This window comes from Somniosus microcephalus, chromosome 29 (assembly GCF_052327205.1).
Source record: "Somniosus microcephalus isolate GS21.2 chromosome 29, FLI_Smic_1.0, whole genome shotgun sequence".
NCBI classification, from domain to species: Eukaryota; Metazoa; Chordata; class Chondrichthyes; order Squaliformes; family Somniosidae; genus Somniosus; species Somniosus microcephalus.
Genome location: NC_141015.1, coordinates 30,992,815 through 31,016,932, shown reverse-complemented (window position 1 = coordinate 31,016,932; position 24,118 = coordinate 30,992,815). Strand labels below are relative to the sequence as shown.

At 43.6% G+C, this 24,118-nt stretch overlaps 1 protein-coding gene across 2 annotated transcripts in view; it reads right to left on the bottom strand.

The window, feature by feature from the left end:
- LOC147098605 (very long chain fatty acid elongase 6-like) overlaps window positions 1–24,118 on the bottom strand; it is an 81,162-nt gene that overhangs the window by 45,946 nt on the left and 11,098 nt on the right. The window contains exon 2 of one of the 2 annotated variants that reach the window (XM_085970522.1): window positions 17,527–17,700. The exons of the other annotated variant lie outside the window; for it this stretch is intronic. Coding sequence (XP_085826648.1) covers window positions 17,527–17,690 — 164 coding nt within the window. The 5' untranslated portion in view covers window positions 17,691–17,700. The remainder of the gene's footprint in view (window positions 1–17,526; window positions 17,701–24,118) is intronic. 2 annotated transcript variants of the gene reach the window in all.

The window sequence follows — 24,118 nt, the reverse complement described above, 5'->3', positions numbered from 1 at the left end:
TTTGCAAGTCTCATCAGTTTCCAGGTGAGGCTTTCCTCATGGGAGTAAAGGACACATTGTCCTTCTCACCTTGTGATTGTAGATTCTGCCTAGTTTCAAAACAGCTGTAGAGAGCATTACTTGTTTATTAAAAAGGATTTCTGCTGGCATTACATAGCAGTACTCCTAACAGAAAATTGAAGTTTTTTGGTCAACTGTTTGTTGTATTATAAGCCTGCTCCCCATAACCCTTCGCTCCCTTATCTTGCAAAAATCTGTCTATCTCCACCTTAAATGTATTTAATGACCCAGCCTCCACGGCTCTCTGGGGCAGAGAATTCCACAGATTTACGACCCTCTGAGAGAAGAAACTCCTCCTCATCTCAGTTCTAGAAGGGCGACTCTTTATTCTAAAACTGTGTCCCCACGTTCTAGATTTCCCCAGGAAGGGAAACATCCTCTCTGCATCTACCTTGTCGTGCCCCCTCAGTATCTTATATGTTTCAATGAGATCACCTCTCATTCTTCTAAATTCCAATGCGTATAAGCCCAGCCTGCTCAACCTTTCCTCATAAGTCAACCCCCTCATCTCTGGAATTAACTTAGTGAATCGTCTCTGAACTGCCTCCAATGCAAGTATATCCTTCCTTAAATAAGGAGACCAAAACTGAACACAGTACTCAAGGTGTGGTCTCACCATTTCCCTGTACAGTTGTAGCAGGACTTCCCTGCTTTTATATTCCAACCCCTTTGAAATAAAGGCCAACATTTCATTTGCCTTTTTGATTACTTGCTGTACCTGCATGCTAACTTTTTGTGTTTCAGCACAAGGACTCCCGGGTCCCTCTGAAGTGTAGCATTTTGTAATCTCTCTCCATTTAAGTATTTTTTATTTTTCCTGCCAAAGTGTATACCCTCACACTTTCCCACATTATACTCCATCTGCCAAATGTTTACCCACTCACTTAGCCTGCACTCACTTTGCAGGTTCTTTCAGTCCTCTGCACAACTTGCTCTCCCACCCATCTTTGTATCATCCGCAAACTTGGCTACATTACACTCGGTCCCTTCATCCAAGTCATTAATGTAGATTGTAAATAGTTGGGGCCCCAGCACCGATCCCTGTGGCACCCCACTAGTTACAGTTTGCCAACCGGAAAATTACCCATTTATCCCGACTCTCTGCTTTCTGTTAGTTAGCCAATTCTCTATCCATGCTAATATATTACCCCCAATTCCGTGAGCTCTTATCTTAGGCAGTAACCTTTTATGTGGCACCTTATCGAATGCCTTCGGGAAATCCAAATACACCACATCCACTGGTTCACCTTTGTCCACCTTCTCAAAGAACTCCAGCAAATTTGCTAAACATGATTTCCCTTTCCTAAAACCATACTGACTCTGTTTGACTGCATTATGATTTTCCAAATGCCCTGCTACTGAAGGACTCCAGCATTTTCCCAACGACAGATGTTAGGCTAACTGGTCTATAGTTTCCTGCTTTCTGTCTCCCTCCTTTCTTAAATAGGGGTGTTACATTTGCGGTTTTCCAATCCGCTGGGACCTCTCCAGAGTCCAGGGAATTTTGGTATATTGCAACCAATGCATCCACTATCTCTGCAGCCACTTCTTTTAAGATCCTGGGAGGCAGGCCATCTGGTCCAGGGGACTTGTCATCTTTTAGTCCCATTGTTTTACCAAGTACTATTTCCTTAGTGATGGTGATTGTCTTTAGTTACCCCCTCCCTGTGGCCCCTTGATTATCCATTATTGGGATGTTGTTAGTGTCTTCTACCGTGAAGACAGATACAAAATATTTGTTCAGTCTCTGCCATTTCCCCATTATTAATTCCCCAGTCTCATCCTCTAAGGGACCAACGTTTACTTTAGCTACCCTCTTCCTTTTTATATACTTGTAGAAGCTCTTACTATCTGTTTTAATGTTTTTTGCCAGTTTACTCTCATCTTCTCTCTCTATTATTTTTTTAGTCATCCTTTGCTGGTTTTTAAAAAATTTCCCAATCCTCTGGTCTCCCACCAATCTTGGCAACATTGTATGCCTTAGTTTTCAATTTGATACCATCCTTTACTTCCTTAGTTAGCCACGGATGGTGCTCCCTTCTCTTAAAATCTTTCTTTCTCACTGGAATATATTTTTGTTGAGACTTATAAAATATCTCCTTAAATGTCCGCCACTGCATTTCAACTTTCTTAACCTTTAATTTGTTTTTCCAGCCCACTTTAGCCAGTTCTGCCCTCACGCCACTGTAATTGCCTTTGTTTAAGATCAGGACACTGGTTTGAGATACAACTTTCTCACCCTCCAACTGAATTTGAAATTCAACCATACTATGATCACTCTTTCCTAGAGGATCCTTTACTATGAGATCATTTATTAATTCTGTCTCATTACATAGTACCAGATCCAAGATAGCCTGCTCCCTGGTTGGTTCCATTACAGGTAGACTATCCTTTATCCGCACTTCCGAAAACCAAAAACCTCTAAAAACCGAAAGTTTTTTCGTGGAGCATAAGTCATGCGCACAACATGACCCGAGTGGCGCCAAACATGACAGGAGTGGTCCGGGAGCTCTGCCTTTCCCTGTGAGCAGGGCAGAGGGTCACAGAGTTCCCTCCTGGGTAGGAGATTGCAGGCCGAGCCGGACAGTGGGAAGGAGGTACTGGGAGAGTGAACCCAACAATGCTGCGGCCCGTCCGATAGTCTTTTCTTCCGCCCCCCCCGACCTGATTTGCGGGCCAGCTTAGTGTAGGAGTCAGCCGATATCCGGCTTTCCCACAACTGGCGGCGGCAGTCGAGCCCCAGACCCCCGCTAAGTCAAGGAATTCAGATACGGAGCAGGGGGAGCCAGAAACCTCGATCCAACGGCAGAAATCAGCAGCCGTTTTGTTAGGTTTTTTTTCTTCCCCTAGCATTTTTCTTCTTCCCCTAGCATTTTTTTTTAAACAGTCAGGCTGTGGAAAGAGTCTCTGTAGCTTAGCAACAGCTTCAGAGACGCTTCCAAGGCAGGGCCCGAGTGTTTACAAGCTGTTGCTAAGCAACAGTGTTTGTTGTCAGATATGGAGATGAAAACCTTCTGAAATCCGAAAAATTCCGAAAACCGAAACACAGCTGGTCCCAAGGTTTTCGGATAAAGGATAGTCTACCTGTACATACTGTTCTAGGAAACCATCCCGGATGCACTCTATGAACTCTTCCTCAAGGCTACCATTGCCAATTTGATTTGTCCAATCAATATGGAGATTAAAATCACCCATGATTATTACTGTACCTTTTTTACAGGCCTCCATTATTTGTTGATTTATACTCTGTCCAACAGTATTGCTACTGTCCGGGGGCCTGTAGACTACGCCCACCAGAGACTTTTTCCCTTTTTTTTTTTATGTCCACCCAAACCGATTCTACATCTTGATCTTCTGAGCCAATATCACTTCTCACCACTGCACTGATCCCATCCTTTACCAACAGAGCCACCCCACCTCCCTTTCCTTTCTGTCTATCCTTCCGAATTGTCAAATACCCTGGAATATTCAGTTCCCAGCCCTGATCACCTTGCAACCACGTCTCTGTTATGGTGATCAGATCATTCCCATTTCTATCTATTTGTGCCGTCAACTCATCTATCTTGTTACGAATGCTGTGTGCATTCAGGTATAGAGCTTTTAACTTTGTCTTTTTACCATTCCTCCTTGTTTTGGCCCCATTTTCTGTTGCACTCTTAATTTTAAACATTCTGTCCTTTCCTGTCAAACTTGTATTATTATTTCCCCCATCTCTATCCTGCTCTATTGCTTTCTCATTTCTCATTGACTTTTTAAATTTCCGCTCACCTGGGTCCTCCACACCCCCCCCCCGACTATTTAGTATTATAGAGAGAAAAAAACTCCTGCAACTGTTAATAGTTAGAGAATTCTTCTTTTTACCAATATGAGAATGGCCTGCAGTTACAAATTGATATATAATTCTGAGAGGATAAACAGTCAATCCCATTAAAGATAAAGAGGCATTCACCACATTGAGGACACGTGTTCTGCACTAATGATTTTTAACCCTACCCTTGGAAAGTGATAATGCATTCTCAATTCAACAGTGCACAGCTCGATCCCACATGGACTGAATTTTCTGAAGTATTTTAAAAGTTTAGAAACCACTCGTCATATAAAGGCTTTCATTTTATATAGCGCCTTTCATGTCCACTGGACATCCCAACGTGCTTTACAGTCAATGAGGTACTTTTGAAGTGTGGTCACTGTTGCAATGTAGGAAACGAGGCAGCCATTCTGCGCACAGCAAGATCTCACAAACAATGTGATAATGACCAGATAACCTGTTTTGGTCGAGGGGTAAATATTGGCCAAGACACCCTGCTCTTCTTCAAAATAATGCCGTGGGATCTTTTATGTCCACCTGAGGGGGTAGATGAGGCCTCAGTTTAACATCTCATCCGAAAGACGGCATCTCTGAGAGTGCAGCACTCCCTCAGTACTGCACTGGAGTGTCAACCTCAATTTTTGTGCTCAAGTCTCTGGAGTGGGACTTCTGACTCAGAGGTGTGTGCGCTATCACGGAGCCACGGCTGACATAGTCGTGGTGAATCTGGACATGATACATTGTCACCCTCCCAAAGTTGGAGTATAAATTGGAAAGATACAAAAAACAGATACTCGTGTATAGTCTCCAGAAAAATGCGCCATTCAGATTTGTCCTCGATTCTTATTGACTGATTTGAGAACAACTTGCATTTATAGTGTCTTTAACGTAGTAAAACATCCTAAGGTGCGTCACAGGAGCACAATCAAAAAATAAGTTCTGTTGGCAAATGCATGTTATTAATGACTAAACTATGCAAGCACACATTTTAGAGGTGTACAGCTCATTTGAAAAGAAAATTCAAAGCAATAACTTAGGATTTCTTGCACTGCACTGGAAACCAGAGCTCATTCTGTTAAATGCAAATCTTCCAGCTTGCCAGCATGGTTTTCTTCCCAACTGAGAACTTGACAACTGAGAATGAAAAAAGTAATGGGTTCAATGGAGTGATTTATATCACATTAGTGGGATCAGCAAGGGATGCTGTAACACTTTTCCATTTGTTAAAATAAGTGTTGAAACAAACTTCAGAGATAATCAAACATGTAGAAACCTATTATAATTAAACAGCCCAATTTGTATTTGATTTTATCCAATTAAGCTGACTCGTGGGCCTTTAATTTAAACTGTTCTGAGGTACTACAGCAAGCAATATACATGGAAGTGTGTTAAATCAGAAGATGACATGATTCCTAATTCACACTGGTATTTTAAAAGTTTTTCTAGATCAAAATAGCTTTTACGTTACAGCGTGCATTGATGCTTGTGGAGTTTTATCTTTTTACAGTGAACTGTAGATCTGAGCAAACTAAAGTGAACTCAAGAACTCTGCCTGCTGCTCAGATTTATCTGCTAAAACCTTCTCCCACCAAAGACAAGACATGTCACAATAGGCAAAGATCTTATTAGCAGATCTTAACCCCGGATGGATCAGCCATTACAGCCGATAGCCCCTGTCTCTTTCTCAAAGGCCTGGTCATCACGGCAGCTGGAATTTAAATTCAGTTAATTAAATAAATTTAGAATTAAAAAGCTACCATCAGTAATGGAGTCATAAAAACCCATCTGGTGCACTAATGTCCTTTAGAGAAGGAAATTTGCCATCCTTACCTAGTCTGGCCTATATGTGACTCCAGACCCACATCAATGTGGTTGACTCTTAACTGCCCTCTGAAATGGGCACTCAGTTGTACCAAACCGCTACGACAAAGTGGTTCAAGAAGGCGACTCACCACCACCTTCTCGAGGGCAATTAGGGATGGGCAATAAATGCTGGCCTTGCCAGCGACACCCACACCCCATGAACGAATAAATTAAAAAAAGGTGGGTGACAGCCATTATAAATGGGCTGGTCATCTAGTCAGGCTCGAGACAAAGCCGACTGGAATTTACGTGAGAATACCCAGGAAATGCTCAAACCCCCGATGGGTGTTTTTTTTGCAAAAACATAATGTGATTTCCCCAGGCAATCCGTGTATTTGGCCAACAAGACAAAAAGGAATCTCAGAATGCGGACACACTGGTTTTTATTTAAAAATTCTTTACTTCCTTCACTCATTGCAAGTTTCATATAAAACGTATAATATAAAAAATGTTCTAAACTTGAAACCAGAAACACTTTGTCCCATCACAGATCTCTTTCAAGGAGTTATATCCTGAAAACCACTAATAAATTAACAACCAGCTTTAATCCAGAACTATGCAAATAACAGGAAAAGGCTGGGGTATGCATACAAAACATAGTTAAAGAAGTATGTGGATTGGACCTGCAGGTTTCTATGATCAGTTGTTAATCTGGGCTGGACAGTCTTCTATATCATTCTGGTTCTAATCTCACTGAGTTTATAGTACTGCTTCTTATTCTTGAGGTTCTGCTGCAATATGCTTCAGCTCCCACCTTCTCTTTGCTCCTGCTCCCTCTGTTCCATTTCAGAGTGTCTCCTGCTGCTTCCTGTTTCCACCCCAGTTGGTGGTAGGTAGTTATACAGCAAACAGTTATATGCATCACCAGAGCTGGCTGGACCACATCAAACATTCTCTTCTGCCAAAACCACCCCTACTCCAGAATCCTCCTGGACAGCAAAGATAACGCCCAGCTTCGTTCCTCCACTACCAGCTCTCTACCCTGCCCCATCCACCCTTGCCTCCAGCAACAAGTGTGAGGAGATGATGGATGTCTTTGTCACTAAGGTAGAGGCTACCTGTTTGGCAGCCTCTGCTGCTTCACTCACACCCCATTAGGCCAAACCACCCCACCAATGTTCCCGTTAAGCTGCACAGCCAAGCAGTATTCTGGAGGTTCCGCGCAGGCTGCTCAACGACTTTACAATTGAAATAACCGTGCATGCGCGAGAAATTGAATGGGCCAAGCACCCCATTACAGGGGCTGCGCACCCAAAAAAATTAGCAGGAACACTGCACCCCACTTGTTCCACCAATTCGGGAATAGCCTTTCACTAACCTTCAAGCCTGGAGATTTCAACATGTTTATAGCAGTCTTTTGAGCTACACGAGGCTGGAGGATTGACTAGAACTGCTTCTTCATCGCTGAAGGAGGTCCAGATTTTTTTTTTGCGGGTCACTCAGTTGCTAATCATTGAGCCCTGCAGACCCATACATAAAAATCTCCCCCAACCCCCCTGGTTCATGCTGGCTGTTGCTTCCCCTCAGCCGTCAATGTCACATCGACACACTCCTGTCCTCAGTGTTGCACCAGGCTCCTTCTGACCGTAGCATGACTTCTGACTCCTTTTCCTCCCTCAGTGCCACTGCCGGTTCTTAACTCCCGCTGTGGCTCCATGTGATTGAGTGCACGGTTATTGGCCCGGATTTTGCGGTCGGCGGCGAACGAACAGCACCAGCCGTTCATTACACTTACACTTGCCCACAGACTTTCAATGGGCTTTTGCACTGGGACTTGCAGTGATTAGAAAGCCATTTCGGTGCAGCGCCCTCTACAGGGGATCTGGGACCTGTATATCTCCTTAACCAATGAGATTGAAGAATTTTTACTGCGTCACGCAGAGTCAGAACCAGGAAGTGTAAGTTAGAATAGTTAATTCAATGCCAAATCATGTACAGAAAGCAAAATACTGAAAGATGGGATTGAGAGATAAAAGAGACAGAAAGAAAAAGTAAAAACATTATTTGAATTTTTAAAATCTACAACAAGAAATTCGGGTCTCCACGGGTGAGTACGCACGGGGTACTCACCCGTAAGCCCAATGGAAGTGCCGGTTTCCTGCATGCACTGCGCATGCGCGGGAAACCGGCACTTCCGTTCCTCTGAACGAAGGGGTTCAGAGGTCGAACGCATGCGCAGGAGGGGCTGCGCGTGCGCATCGAACTTCGTTTTTTTTTTATATACAGGTTTTCCCGGGAGGGTAAGTCTGCAGAAGTTAGAAGTGTAAAAAGCAGACGTAAGGCCTGCTTTTTACAAGGTAAGTGGTGAATTAATTAAAATTAAAACTTTTTTTCCCACAGGTTTACTATTTTTAAATGCTTTAAAGCAAGGTAAGTTTATTTTTAGCCCCGTTAGAAAATAAAATTATTTTTTTCAAAAATTTATATTGTTTAAAATAGTTATTTCATGTAATTTATAGTTTATTTAAAAAATGTGATTTAAAAAATTATTTGAAGATTTAGTGCTGTTTTGGAGCCGCAGTATTTATAAGTCTTGACAGCACTTCCTGTCAGACTTATGAATGGAGCATTCCCTGCTCCGATTGGCTCCCCATGGCCCACATGATCCCAGGGGACGCTTCGAACTAACTGCGCCCCTGGGATACGCAAGCACTGCGCGCCGGCAGTTGGAGCAGGCCCAGGATCGGAATTCCACGGGGGCCCACAGCTCAACGGCCAGTGCGCAAGGTAAGTGCAGATCGGGGGCCTGCACCCGCGGGAAGCTCCCGACCCGAATTTCTGGGCCAATAATTAAAATCTGATGGAATGAAACTCCACACTTGTAAAAGTGAATTTTCAGTGCCAGAGTGGTTGTTTGGCAGTAATTAAGACTTATCACACCATTAAAAAATTACTTACACTGGAATGGACAAGCCCTAACTTTTTTTGGTGAGTTTAGTGGCTATCATGTAAGTTTAGTATCTTCACCATGTGTTTTAATGCCGAGTCTCTGGGCGAGGTACCGGTGTAGCACAGCTTCTGGAGGAGCAAGGCAACTCGGACAGCAACTTCCTGATTGCCGCCTTTAACTGCGCACGTGCGGTCGCTGGAAGTTGCTGTCCAAATTACTCTTTATTAAAGGTGAGCGCTGTTAGCCTCATTGTTATTTTTACCTTAAAATCCGGGCCATTATGAGAATTCCCACTCACAGCGTGCAATGCATTTAAACTGGAGCAGCAGGAAGTGATAAGAACTGCTGACAGACAAGGAGGAGGATCTGGGCTTTTTACTGTGTTGGGGGGGGGGGGGTCGGGGGTTGAACTGGCAGCGGTACTCCGTGTACTTGGGCCAGAAAGCTGGATCCAGACACTTTTGGTGTCAACCAATGAGGAAGCAGCCTTTTACCACTCAATGGGGAGCGACTATTGCCAACCCTCCATACTTAAAATGTTGCAACCAACCGGAGGACAGCAACTTCAGGGAGCAAGCAGTGGAGAAAGGGTAGCAGCAGTGAGTGGAGTAGCTAGCAAACTGTATGTTGCAGTATATAGCAGAGGAGCAGTCTAGAGCAAGATAAGAAGGCAAGGGCATCAGCTGAATCTGGGATACAGAGAACAGCAGCCCGCCAACATTCCTGTATGGGAAACTGAATTTTGTAACACATGGAGATATTCGCATGCACGTACTGGTGAGAAACAGATGTTGCCAACACTTAAATCCTGTGATGTTTGAAATGCTTTGCTGGTAAACATCAAAATATTCTCAGAAAAAAAAGTGATTATGTTGGACAGTGTTTAATCAGGAGCCTGGATGACCCAAATGTTATCCTATGTAGCCCACTAACTCATTGTGCTGGAAATCCAGCCAAATGTTTGTTCATCCCTGTTATAATGGAGCAGTTGTAAGACATCCTGCACTTTTTTTTATGCTGGTCATTTTGAATTGAAAATTGCTCCTGCATCTGTTTTTTGTCCCGTTGCGCAAAAGGGTTATGTTTGCACCATCAAATTAATTAAAAGTAGTGCTAATCAAGGCATTCGCCAGTACTTTTAATTGGACTAGTACACGAGTTTAATGAAGTGTTGATGAATGTTTTAACATTAATTCACACCCTGTTCAGGTGTGTGCTGCAGAACAATGGAAATGACCACAGGACATGGGTTGAACATTTCTGCAAATGCCACACCTGTGATTAGTCTCACATTAGCCCAAGCTGCTGTCTTGTGACCCCTTGGCCCTAATTATGCCAATACTGCTTATTCACTGGTTTGTTCTGTTTGAATTTTGTGGGACTGGAGATTTGGAAAGGACTGGTCTTACCACAGTTTCCTCAAAAATCCTAATCAGAACGCCAAAATCTGTTTGTACCAGCAACTTGAGATCATAGAATCATGGAATAGTACAGCACACAGGAGGCCATTCGGCCCATTGAGTCTGCGCCGGCTCTTTCGAAGAGCAATCCCGTTAGTCCCATTCCCCCCCCCACCCGCTCTTTCCCCATATCCCTGTAATTTTTTCTCCTTCAAGTATTTATCTAATTCCCTTTTGAAGGCTACTATTGAATCTGTATCCACCACCCTGTCAGGCAGTGCATTCCAGATCCTAATCACTCATTTCATAAAATACGTTTTTTCCTTCTGTCGCCTCTGGTTCTTTTGCCGATCACCTTCAATCTGTGCCCTCCCGTTATCGACCTATCAGCCACTGGAAACGGTTTCTCTTCATTTACGCTATCTAAATCCAGATATATACAAACTAGTGTAAATATTCGTGTAATTCATAATAATAATATGTGGCCCCAAAGACAAAAACTTGGGCATCCCTGAAATAAGACAAGAGGTTTTCTTGAATTTTGCTGATGTGCAATTTGTGTATAAAATATACAACATTATAAAATAAGCAGATAGCCGCTGAGGTCAAAGACCAAGGGGGCGATTTTGCCAGCCCTGGGGAGGTGGGACTGCCGGGAAAATGGCAGAATCTGGGCACGGGTACCCATCCCACCCCACCTCCGTGCCATCTTCCCAGGAATAGAATCATAGAGTTATACAGCACAGAAAGAGGCCCTTCGGCCCATCGTGTCCACGCCGGCCATCAAGCCCTATCTATTCTAATCCCACTTTCCAGCACTTGGTCCGTAGCCTTGTATGCTATGGCGTTTCAAGTGCTCATCTAAATGCTTCTTGAATGTTGTGAGGGTTCCTGCCTCGACCACCCTTTCAGGCAGTGAGTTCCAGGTTCCAACCACCCTCTGGGTGAAAGTTTTTCCTCAAATCACCTCTAAACCTCCTGCCCCTTAACTTGAAACTATGCCCCCTGGTTATTGACCCCTCTACTAAGGGGAAAAGTTCCTTTCTATCTACCCTATCTATGCCCCTCATAATTTTGTACACCTCAATCAGGTCCCCCCTCAGCCTTCTCTGCTCTAAGGAAAACAACCCCAGCCTGTCCAGTCTCTCTTCATAGCTGAAGCGCTCCAGCCCAGGTAACATCCTGGCGAATCTCCTCTGCACCCTCTCTAATGCAATCACATCCTTCCTAGTGTGGCGACCAGAACTGCACACAGTATTCCAGCTGTGGCCTAACTAGCGTTTTGTACAGCTCCATCATAACCTCCCTGCTCTTATATTCTATGCCTCGGCTAATGAAGGCAAGTATCCCATATGCCTTTTTAACCACCTTATCTACTTGTCCTGCTGCCTTCAGGGATCTATGTACATGCACACCAAGGTCCCTCTGATCCTCTGTCCTTCCTAGGGTCCTACCATTCATTGTGTATTCCCTTGCCTTGTTAGTCCTCCCAAAATGCATCACCTCACACTTTTCAGGGTTAAATTCCATTTGCCACTGTTCTGCCCATCTGACCAACCCGTCTATATCGTCCTGTAGCCTGAGGCTTCTTTCCTCGCTATTTACCACTCCACCAATTTTCATGTCATCTGCGAACATACTGATCAGACCTCCTACATTCATATCTAAATCATTAATGTACACTACAAACAGCAAGGGACCCAGCACCGATCCCTGCGGTACACCACTGGACACAGGCTTCCAGTCACAAAAACAACTTTCGACCATCACCCTCTGCCTCCTGCCACTAAGCCAATTTTGGATCCAGTGTGCCAAATTGCCCTGGAACCCATGGGCTCTTACCTTCTTGACCAGTCTCCCATGTGGGACTTTGTCAAAAGCCTTACTGAAGTCCATGTAGACTACATCAACTGCATTACCCTCATCCACACACCTAGTCACCCCCTCAAAAAATTCAATCAAATTGGTTAGACATGATCTCCCCTGACAAAGCCATGCTGACTATCCTTGATTAATCCTTGCCTCTCGAAGTGGAGACTAATTCTGTCCCTCAGAATTTTTTCCAATAATTTCCCTACCACTGATGTTAGGCTCACTGGCCTGTAATTCCCTGGTTTATCTCTACTACCCTTCTTGAATAATGGTACTACGTTAGCTGTCCTCCAGTCCTCTGGCACCTCTCCTGTGGCCAGAGCGGTTCTGAAAATTTGTGTCAGAGCCCCTGCAATCTCCTCCCTTGCCTCACACAGCAGCCTGGGATACATCTCGTCTGGGCATGGAGATTTATCCACTTTTAAGCCCGCTAAAACCGCTAGTACCTCCTCCCTCTCAATACTAATTTGTTCAAGTATATCACAATCCCCCTGCCTGATTTCTATGCCTACATCGTCCTTCTCCATAGTGAACACAGATGCAAAATATTCATTTAAAACCTCACCCACATCTTCCAACTTTACACACAGATTGCCACTTTGGTCCCTAATGGGCCCTACTCTTTCCCTGGTTACCCTCTTGCCCTTAATATACTTATAAAACACCGTGGGATTTTCCTTTATTTTGCCCGCCAGTGTTTTTTCATGCCCCCTCTTCGCTCTACTAATTTCTTTTCTTTTTTTTTTTTTAAGTACCCCCCTGCACTTTCTATACTCCTCTAGGGCTTCCACTGTTTTTAGTCCTTTGTATCTGCCAAAAGCCTTCCTTTTTTTCCTAATCCATTCTTGTATATCCCTTGACATCAAGGGTTCCCTGGGCTCATTGGTTGCACCCTTGACCTTTATGGGAACATGTCGGCGTTGTATTTCCTTTCTGAAAGACTCCCACTGCTCTGATGTGGATTTTCCTACAAGTAGCTGATCCCAGTCCACTTTGGCCAGATCCTGCCGTATCATATTAAAATCGACCTTCTCCCAATTTAGAACCTTTATTTCCGGTCCATCTTTGTCCTTTTCCATTACTATCTTAAATCTCACCGAATTATAGTCACCGTCACCAAAATGCTCTCCTACTGACACTTCTACCACTTGCCCAGCTACATTCCCTAGAATTAGGTCCAGTACCGCCCCCTCTCTTGTAGGACTTTCTACATGCTGACTCAAAAAGCTCTCCTGGATGCACTTTAAGAATTCCGCACCCTCTAAGCCTTTCACACTCTGACTATCCCAGTTAATATTGGGGAAGTTGAAATCCCCTACTATTATTACCCTATTATTCTTACACTTCTGAGATTTGCCTACATATCTGTTCCTCTATCACCCCCTGACTGTTTGGGGGCCTATAGTACACTCCCAGCAAAGTGCTTGCCCCCTTTTTGTTTTTAAGTTCTACCCATATGGCCTCATTAGAGGAACCTGCTAAGATATCATCCCCCCTTACAGCAGTAATTGACTCCTTGATTAATATTGCGACACCCCCTCGTCTTTTACAAGAGGGTACCCAACTCTCGCCGGGTCCCGTCTCCTCAAGGTGGGAAGGGGATTAGTGCAAATTAACAGGCAGTTTTTTGGCTACTCCCTATTTTACCACCTAAAGTGTGGGCTTCCCGACGGCTCCGAACCTCGCCAGGGTCAGTGAGGTGAGCAGTGAGTCTGCGGGGCCGAAAAGTGAGCTGTGCAGGTGAGTGATGGGTGCAAGTGTGGAGAGGTAAGTGTGTGAGGTGAGTGTAGAGTGTTTTAATAAGATTACTTACCTTTGCTTCTTCCTCCAGGCTTCATCCCTTTAGGCTGCGGAGCTGCCTCATCTCACTGGCAGAGAAAGCAGAAATGCAGCAGCCTTCTGCTTTCTGCTCAGAAGGCTTTCTAAGTGAGTCTTCAGTAAAGGACTCAACTTAGAAGACAGATTGTCAGTGTTTGAAAGCTGTCAAACGATGACAATTCTTCTGTCAAAAAATCTTGAAATCATACGCTGACGTTCTCTGTCACCAGCTTTCCCTTAATTGGCCTGCTAAGCCCGCTGGGCGGGCTTATCAAGGTCAATCAAGGGAAAATAGCAAGGGTTGGCTGGACGTCGATGGAGGCGGGACTAAAACCTGACAAGCAGCAGTCCCACCTCCGTCACATCCCCATTGGCAAAATCACCCCCCAAAAGTGTGCTAGTTGTATTAAATGTTACAGGTCGGGGGGCAAATGCTCCAGGAAAACGATCAGAGATTATGCAGGGCTGGCGAGTTAACTACCCCTTACCAAGCCTTACTTTAACCGCTCATTAGGATGAAGATGATAGGACAACTTGTGGTTGCTTTATAATGGTTGGGTGTGGTTACTGAAGTTTTGAGATGAACCACACATAATTGCCTCTGGGGAGACTTAGCAATGGATACTAGGAAGTACAGTAGCTATTTGCCTAAAAATACATTTGTTTTTCTATGCTCTTCTCCCTCCTTGTAGTTCCATTATTCCAGAGCAGAATCTGTTGCCCAAAATTGACAATAATACACCAATTGATATAAACCGAGATTACTGTATCTGTCTGAATCATAGTACAGGAAACTCTCGATTTACCGGCACCGGAAATCTCTGTCAACCGGCAAAATTCAGGAGTAGGTTCAGATAAGTTTTACTTCATATTAGTGGCCGTTCCTGGATCTGTGGCTGTGTAACCGGGGTTCCTGCACTTGGGGATTCTTGGTCTGTGGCCGGAGTTCCTGCACCTGTTGCTAAGCAACAGGGAAGCCTGGATTTGTTGCTGTGTACGGAGCTCTCGTACCTTTTAACTATACCTCTCTGTAATCCGGACTTTTTGATAAACCGGCACCACGCCGGTCCTGTCGGTGCCGGATAAAAAAGAGTTTCCTGTATGAGTTTACAGAAGGCATGCTAAAACTTGCAGTGCACTTGTTAGACCACATTTAGAGTGTTGAGTTCTACTCAATACACTGCTAAAAAAACATAAGCGCAGTAGAAAGGGTGCGGAGAGGAACAGCATAACTGACCAGAAGTATAAATAAAATGGAAAAAGATTAGAGCAGCCAAAGGTGTGTAGAAGAGAAAGAAGGTGGTCCAATTGGGGACCTAAATAATAGAGATCAGATAAACACCGAATATTATTTCAGAGTAGGCCAGGAAAATAGGACCAGTGAGCACACATTTAAATTAGTGAAGAATAAATTTAAAATCAATGTTTAGAATATTTTCACTCAGTGATAAATGTTTAGAATAATCGAGAAAGGGAGGAGAGCCACAAACAGGAGGATCATTCAGAAAGTATTTAGATGGCAAGTTGGAAGAATTAGTGTGTTCGAGGCACGAGGTTTGAAGGACTGAGCAGGCTTTTCTCATCCTTGAACTTTTGTTCTTATGGGCATTTTATCACTTAAATTAGTTCCAATGTAGTTTGAGGGCCTAGCCTTCGGTTCCACCCATGTCTGATTTGTGCAGTGGTAATTGCATTAATTGGAGGAGGGTTGTGGCTGCATCTCTTGTGTCTGTGATTCGTCCATGATCAATTTGGAGCTGCATGCATTTGCTGTATTTTTGTTAAGTACAAATACAACGTTTTGCAAAGAATTATTGGCAATAAGTAAACTAATGAGAACGGAACTGACTTCACCAAGTAACTGCGCCCCTTCCAACTGGCTGTATTAACTGATCGCTTGAACAAATAACCTCGCAGAAACCATTGTGGTCTGCCTTATTCCTCCTTGTTGAAATGTATTCTAATCGGGAGGTTCTGTTAAGACCACCGACTGCGGTGGAACTTGAGCGCGCTTTCATGCTGAGCAGAGGTGGCATGATATTCACAAGTTTTGGAACGTGAAGAATCTCTGTTACAAATCATTACCTGCCACGTTGTAATTACTGAATATGTAAAAGAACCTCATGCTGCACAGCCTGTTTTTCATTCAAGAGAAGGTGCCAAGGAATTCCAAGCACTCCAGGCAACTGTTTCATGCCAGTAGTCAGTGTTTCTAAAGGAACATTTTCCCCGATTTTACTATGCTGGGATTGAACAGCATTGGTGCGAACTTGGTCTGAGTATTCCCCCACAGCAAGGTGTCTGGATTACAATGGAAGTACAGTGTTCAGCACTGGTTTTTGCATCAAAACACTTCTCTCCAAAAGATATAAAGCTCTGTTTACTGGCGTCGACACCCAGCTTTTCACACAAGATTTTTATTCTGATTGTTGTTGCATTCAAGGACAGAAAAGTTAACATGTTGGAAAGTGTGAATTCTGGTCTGGCTCGAATTCACAACTGTTCCCTGCTCTTCTGATATAATAGTGCAGTTTGTTACTAACATTCTCACCAGTCTGTTCAACCACGATCAGTGCCTTGTTCAACTGAATGAAGAAACACTTGCAGAGGAGACAGTAACGTTGCCAGGATCCATGCCTGTGGTTTGGCGCTGATCTTTAAATAGGAGATGGCATTTGCTGGGGGCAAATTCCTCCTGTAATGCCTGTCGACTGCAGAGTTGCAAGTTTAGGAAGTTAATGGCAGTGACACACTGGAGTAAACAGGATTCCAGCCCCAACTTCCTCAGTTCGATTTGAAGTGTCATTAGCTGTATACAAAAGAGGATTGCTTCTTATGGTGACACTTATCTGCTTAATTGCAACATTTTATTATATTTAGAAAATAGTGATGGACTACTGAGTCCAATTATGCATAATATAGCAGACTTTGAAAATTGTGATTAAAATAAAATGAACTATCTCCTCCCTCAACCCCCCAGAAAAATTCCTTTTACATAGAATTACATATAATGTACAGCACATAAACAGGCCATTCGGCCCAAAAGGTCGGTGTTTGTGCTCCACACGAGCCGACTCTCAACCTTCTTCAGCTAACCCGATCAGCATAACCTTCTATTCTTTTCTCCCTCATGTGCTTATCTAGCTTCCCCTTGAATGCATCTATGATATTCACCTCAACTACTCCTTGTGGTAGCGACTATAATTAAATGCTGTATTTACTTTCAGAAAGACTGGTGGGATCTGGCTGACTTACAACGACAACTTTCATTCGTACAGTACCTGTTACGCAACAAGATTCCTTACAGGGGAATGAAGTAGGAGAGAGCACCAAAGGTCTGGTTAAAGAGGTAAGTTTTCTGAAGGGTTTCGAAGATGAACCAGGTAGCATGGGAAAAGTTTAGGAAGAGGGTTCCACAGTGCAGATGTTATGGGAGAAGCATTTGCCATCAACAGTTGAGCAGGGATGAGAGGGGACCCCCAATAGACAAGACCCTAAAGAGTGAAGGGTGTGTGCTCGCTCTAGGGTTGGAGATGATTACAGAGTTAGGTTGGAGCAAGAATGATTTAAAAGCAAGGACAAGAATTTTGAGCTGGTGGATAAGGAACCAGTGAGCACAGGAGTGATGAACGTACTGGACTTTGTGTGGGTGAGGGTACAGGACACAGATCTGAACGGTGTATGGGGCAGAGCTGGGGAGTCCAGTGGGAAGAGCACTGGAGAAAATAGGGTCTTAATATGCCAGGTATGAATGAAAGTCTTGACAATTGTGGGGGTGAAGTGGGTGGGCAAAGTTCTGGAGGTTGCACACCTACCTGTTTAGTCTGAGCATGCAGGCAGGGTGGGTGATGGATTTGATGCCTAAAGCACACGGTTTCTGGTGGGAGCCAAACAACACGACTTCGGTCTTGTTGCTGTTGAGATGAAGAAAGTTCTGGCTCATCCTAGACTTGATCTCTAACAGGCAGTTGGACACCATGGAAACAATTCTGGAACCAAGGATGGAAGAGGAGCGATCAAACTGATTGTAAATCGGCAGATGATGTGAAAGCTGGGCCCAGGATGATGTCCCCGAGCTGAACATGCTAAATTTGAATGCTCAGCAATCACTGACTTTTACAGTCAGTCAGGTTCTGGCATCCTTAGTAGATTTCAGTAACCCAAACGGAAAATTGAGAGGAGAGCCAGATGGCGTGATCCCAGCGCCTTTTGCTGTCATTATGTTCTTATTTCTTGTTGGTACTGTGCCATCTTTTGTGCTGCACCAATATCATATTGTGCCATGTAATTCAGCTGATTTCCTCCTAATCTCAAATGATGTCAATGGTGATGCAAAGTGATTTCTGTTGGCACAACTGGTCTATAACTACAAACAAAGTGAGATGGCAAACATTTCAGCCCAGAATCCTAGGTTATAGAAACGCTGCAATTGTTTTGACTGCGAGGTTACGGCAGCGTAGCGGTGATGTTACTGGACTAGTAATCCAGAGACGCAAGTTCAAATCCCACCACGGCAGCTGAGAATAAAAATTCAGTTAATTAAATAAATCTGGAATAAAAAGCTAGTACCAGTAATGATGACCATAAATCTGCCGTCCTTACCCGGTCTGGCCTACATGCGACTCCAGACCCATAGCAATGTGGTTGACTCTTAACTGCCCTCTGAAACGGCCTAGCAAGCCACTCAGTTGTACCGCAAACCGCTACAAAGGGTTTAGAGTATAAGAGTAAAAAAGTCTTACTACAATTATACAGGGCATTGGTGAGGCCACACCTGGAGTGCTGTGTACAGTTCTGGTCTCCTTACCCAAGGAAAGACATACTTGCCTTTGAGGGAGTGCAGCGAAGGTTCACTAGACTGGTTCCTGGGATGAGGGGATTGACCTATGAGGAGGGATCGAGGAGGGATCGAGTAGAGTATAGAAGAATGAGAGGTGATCTAATTGAAACATAAAATTCTTAAGGGGCTTGACAGGGTTAATGTTGGGAAAATGTTTTCCCTGGTTGGGGAATCTAGAACATGGGGTCACAGTCACAGAATAAAGGGTAGTCCATTTAGGACTGAGATGAGGAGAAATTTCTTCACTCAAAGGGTTGTGAATCTTTGGAATTCTCTACCCCAGAGAGCTGTGGATGCTCAGTCGTTGAGTATATTCAAGACAGAGGTAGATAAATTTTTGGGAAGGAAGGGAATTAAGGGATATTGGGATAGTGCAGGAAGGTGGACTTGAGGTAGAAGATCAGCCATGATCTTGTTGAATGGCAGGGCAGGCTTGAAGGGCCAAACGGCCGACTCCAACTCCTATTTCTTATGCTCTTATATACAAAGAAGGACTGCAGTGGTTCAAGAAGGCGGCTCACCATCACCTTCTCGAGGGCAATTAGGGATGGGCAATAAATGCTGGCCTTGCCAGTGACGCTCACATCCTGTAAACAAGTAAAACTTTTTTCCCCCCCAGTATTTCTCTGCTGCTCATTATATGGTTGAGGGATAAATATTGGGCAGAACACCAGAACACCACCTGTGCTCTTCTTTGACTAGTAACATGGGATCTTTTACACCCACCTGAGAACAGACAGGGCCTCAGTTTAACGTCTCATCCAAAAGACAACACCTCCGACAGTGCTGCACTCCGTTCAGTACTGTACTGAAGTGCCAGCCTAGATTGTGTGCTCACGACCTGGAAATGGGGCTAGAATCTACAACCTTCTGACTCGGAGACAACAGTGTTACAAGCCTGACACCTATAGAGTACTCTTCTGCTATGACTATACAGCAAACTCGTGGCATAATATCAATAATTCAGTTTTGCAAGGATAGACGGTTATGGTGTTCAGTCTCAGGTAATGTAGGAGAAGTTTTTCTTTAGTATGTTTTGCACATCCATATAGGCAATTCAGTGGATATGTAGCATGGACAATGTATACACATATGTATTGAAGGAATTGAATCTCGATTCCATGAGTAGGTTATTTGCTGAATCAGCCTCAGCATGAATTCAATCCCAAGGATGGATTTCAGTTTACACTGACACTGCCTTGGAACACACAAATTTTCCTGAATCTACAGAATTTGAGGTCTGATTTGAGCTTATTTTACCTGGACCAATTGAAAGACTCAAATTCAGTATAAGGGTGGATAGAACGTCCTTTGATTCAATTTTATGAAAGAGCGCAGCATTCTATTTGAAAAACAATAATTCTCATTGAATCGCAACACCCAATCTTATTTGGATCTTCACTTGGGTATCCTATTGCAGAGAGTCTCTTCCAGCATGCATGAGCTTTAAACCAATGATCTTTTCACTTTTCTAAGGAAGGATATACAGGTTGAGCGTCCCAAATCCGGAGTTCCGGAATGTTCTGGAATCCGGGATGATTGGTGGCAGGGGTCCGGAATCCGTAAAATGTTCCGGAATCCAGACACCCCGAGGGAGGCTTACCAAAAACCGGAACCTGGGCCCAGGCATTTCCGGACTCGGCACGTGTTTCTGATGTCCGAAGTCCGGAAATATCGCAACCTGGGCTCGGGCGCTTCCGGACTTTGGACATCAGAAACACGTACCGAAGTCCAGAAAAACCCGAAAACCGGCTCAGCCTCGGTCCCGAGGTTGCCAGATTCGGGATGTTCTACCTGTACTTGCCTTTGAGGGAGTGCGATGAAGGTTCATTAGACTGATTCCTGGAATCAGGGGATTGTCCTATGGAGGAGAGATTGAGTAGACTAGGCCTATATTCCCTAGAGTTTAGAAGAATGAGAGGTAATCTCATTGAAACATACAAAATTCTTAAGGGGCTTGACAGGGTAGTTGATGGGAGGATGTTTCCCCTGGCTGGGGAATCTAGAATATGGGATCACAGTCTCAGATTAAGGGGTCAGCCATTTAGGACTGAGATGAGAAATTTCTTCACTCAAAGGAATCGTTGGAATTCACTACCCCAGAGAGCGGTGAATGCTCAGTTGTGGAGTATATTCAAGACAGAGAGCGATAGATTTTTGGGAACTAAGGGATTCAAGAGGTATGGGGACAGTGCGGGAAGGTGGAGTTGAGGGAGAAGATCAGCCATGATCTTATTGAATGGCGGAGCAGGCTCAAAGGGCCTAATGGCCGACTCCTGCTATTAGTTCTTATATTCTTTGTTTGAACTTTATAAATTACACAAATGGAGGGGGGAGGGGGGAAGTGTTTATAAGACTTGTAATCTTAAAATGAAAGTATGACATAAAAGAAAAACATTCTGTATCATGAATAAAAGCCAAGAGAATTTCAGATAACCAGTAAGATAAAACATGCAGTGTTTGGACTTAAAAAATCCTTCTGTATATATTTTATGAAGTTAGAACTTGCTCCGAAACAATTTTGCACTTTTAACCGGCACCTAAATAACTGGAAATCTGTTAACTGGCAAAATTCAGGAGTAGGTTCAGGTAAGTTTTACTTCATATTAGTGGCAGTTCCTGGATCTGTGGCTGTGTAACTGGGGTTCATGCACTTGTTGCTAAGCAGCAGGGACGCTTGGTCTGTGGCCGGAGTTCCTGCACATGTTGCTAAGCAACAGGGAAGCCTGGATTTGTTGCTGTGTACGGAGCTCTCGTACCTTTTAAACTATACCTCACTGTAATCCGGACTTTTTGATAAACCGGCACCACGCCGGTCCCGTCGGTGCCGGATAATAAAGAGTTTCCTGTAATCTAATTGCAAATCCTTTTTCTCTCAAAAGGCAACTACTGTAAGTGGATCATTATGTTTTTAAAAAATGATCAGAACTAGGAAATATTTTTCCCAGTGTCTAAAGAGCCACACTGCTTGTACAAGGGCGAATGGGATTGGATTGATTACCTGACAAAAAGACATGCTGGTGTTAACAGAAGCTGCCTATAGCAGAACAAGCACTCCTACTGCTGCAGGCAACACGTGCTGGGAAACCGCTGAATGGGAGCGTTTAAAAAGTAAGAGAAATTAGCAAATTAATGATCTAACAGTTCTTTTGCAGTTGCTGCCCCTTTTAGATGGTAAGCAAAGTCATCTAAATACAAACAACCACATGAAGTGTGGTAGGAGGGGGGAGATGCGTGCCAGCATGAATTGGCAGGAGGGTAGGGGGAGAAAAGAGTGCCAGTGTGAGAACTGAGGGGCTTGCAGAAGAGTTGCATCTTGAATTGGGAGAGAGGAGGACGAGTGCCAGCTCGAATTGAGAGGGAAGAGGGAGAAGTGTGCAAGCATGTACTGGGTGGGAAGGGGTGAAGAAGGCAAGTGTGACGTGAGGGCAAAGGGAGGAAGAGTGTCAGTGTGAACTGAGGAGCAGGAGTCAGAGGAGTGCCTATGTGTCATTGTGACAATCCTGTAAACATTTTTAAATCAATTTATCAGATCTGGCAATAGAGACCATCAATATTTACCCACAATTTCTCTGCAAGAAATAAAATAAAATTCCAATGAAATATTGGGTACACCAGTTTATGACTGCACTTTCAATGTAACTACATGTCATTAGCCTGTTATCAGATGTTAGTTTTTTTAAACTGTTGGTCAGCTCTTTTGAGTTTCCTGGTTAGCATCAGAACATCAGAAATAGGAGGAGTAGACTATACGGCCCCTGGAGCCTGCTCTGCCATTCAATAAGATCATGGCTGATCTTCGACCTCAACTCCACTATCCTGCCCAATCCCCATATCCCTTAAGAGTCCAAAAATCTATCGATCTCAGCCTTGAATATACTCATTGACTGAGCATCCACAGCCCTCTGGGGTAAAGGATTCCAAAGATTCACAACCCTCAATGAAGAAATTGCTCATCTCAGTCCTAAATGGCTGACCACTTATCCTGAGACTATGCTCCCTAGTTCTAGACTCTCCAGCCAGGGGAAACAGCTGCTCAGCATCTAGAATGCAAGACGGAGGCGATTTAGCCCATCATACCTGGGGGACTATTCAACTGGAACTATCAACTCTAATCTAATATCTCTGTCTTTTCCAAATATCCTTTTATATTCTTCCTTTTCAATTACTTATCCAATTCCCATTTTAATGATTATATTTCTAGAGGAATACAATTGAAAAGCAAAAGGGTTCTGTTAATCTTGTATAGAACCTTGGTTAGACCACACTTGGAGTACTGTGCACAGTTCTGGTCTCCATATTACAAAAAGGATATAGAGGCACTGGAGAAAATGCAAAAAAAGATTTACAAGGATGATACCAGAACCGAGAGGCTATAACTATCAGGAAAGACTGAACAGACTGGTGTCTTTTGTCTAGAAAAGAGAAGGCGGGGGGGTTTGATAGGGTAGACAGAGAAAATATTTCCACTTGTGGGGGAGTCCAAGACAAGGGGACATAAATATAAGATAATCGCCCATGCGATAAACAGGTAAGACAGTAGAAAGAGATGCTTCCCCATATTACATGCAGAGGTTTATTTTTTATGTAAATGTATCTGCAGCGGGTATGAAAAAATTATTAATTATTTCTAAGTGCCAAGTAAAAACAATTATTCCATTTTCTCTGGGGAGATCTCTTAGGAATTTCTTTCCAAATTCTTTCATTTCCCACTTCCATACCCCAGCACCTCTTGCAACGTAACCGCTGACTCACCATGTGTAATGCTGCAAGTAATTACTGCTAGTAATTATTAATAATATGGAACCCACATGCATGCAGATTTCCAATTAGGAGCCAGCGTCCTACTAACACTACAAGTGACTTAAGTGAATTTAAAAGCCATTTTTGCCTGACTTTGAAGTATTGCTGTTGCACAATATTTAATACAAGGTGCATTACACCATTATTGGGAGTGTTGGCAGAGCTGAGCATAATCTCGGATTCAAGTTAAACTAAATGATCCCAGAGTAAATCTTGAAACAGTAAACTGGTTTCCAGTTATATTTTCCACATAAACGTAACGGATGAGTGCAACTAAGATTGGCACAATCAAAAATGTACATGGGCACAGCCTCAGATGCATACCTGTGGCAGCTTAAATGCATCTTTAAAAAAAAAATCTACAACAGAACAGCACATCACATTGCCGATGCAGAGTCATAGTTGCTTTGAAGTAATTTACAAGCAACAGATGTCTCTGCTTGAAGTAATCGCAGGTTCTGTCAATGAACAATCACAGAACACCATGATTACGTCAAAGTGGGCCCATGGTCCTTTAGAACTTTGATTGTTGTCTGACATTCTGATCTTGAACTTTGCACATGTCTGGAAAATAAGTTCTTTTATTCAGGCGTTCTCTCAAAAATAACTGACACTGTAGAGCCATTTTAGAATTCAGTTCCATTAAACTAACCCAATAGGATTTATGTGGATAATAATCCTGGTAAAAAGTTTGTCATTTTGTTGGAGACACTCAGCAGGTCTGACGAAGGGTCACCGATCTGAAACGTTAACTGTTTCTCGCT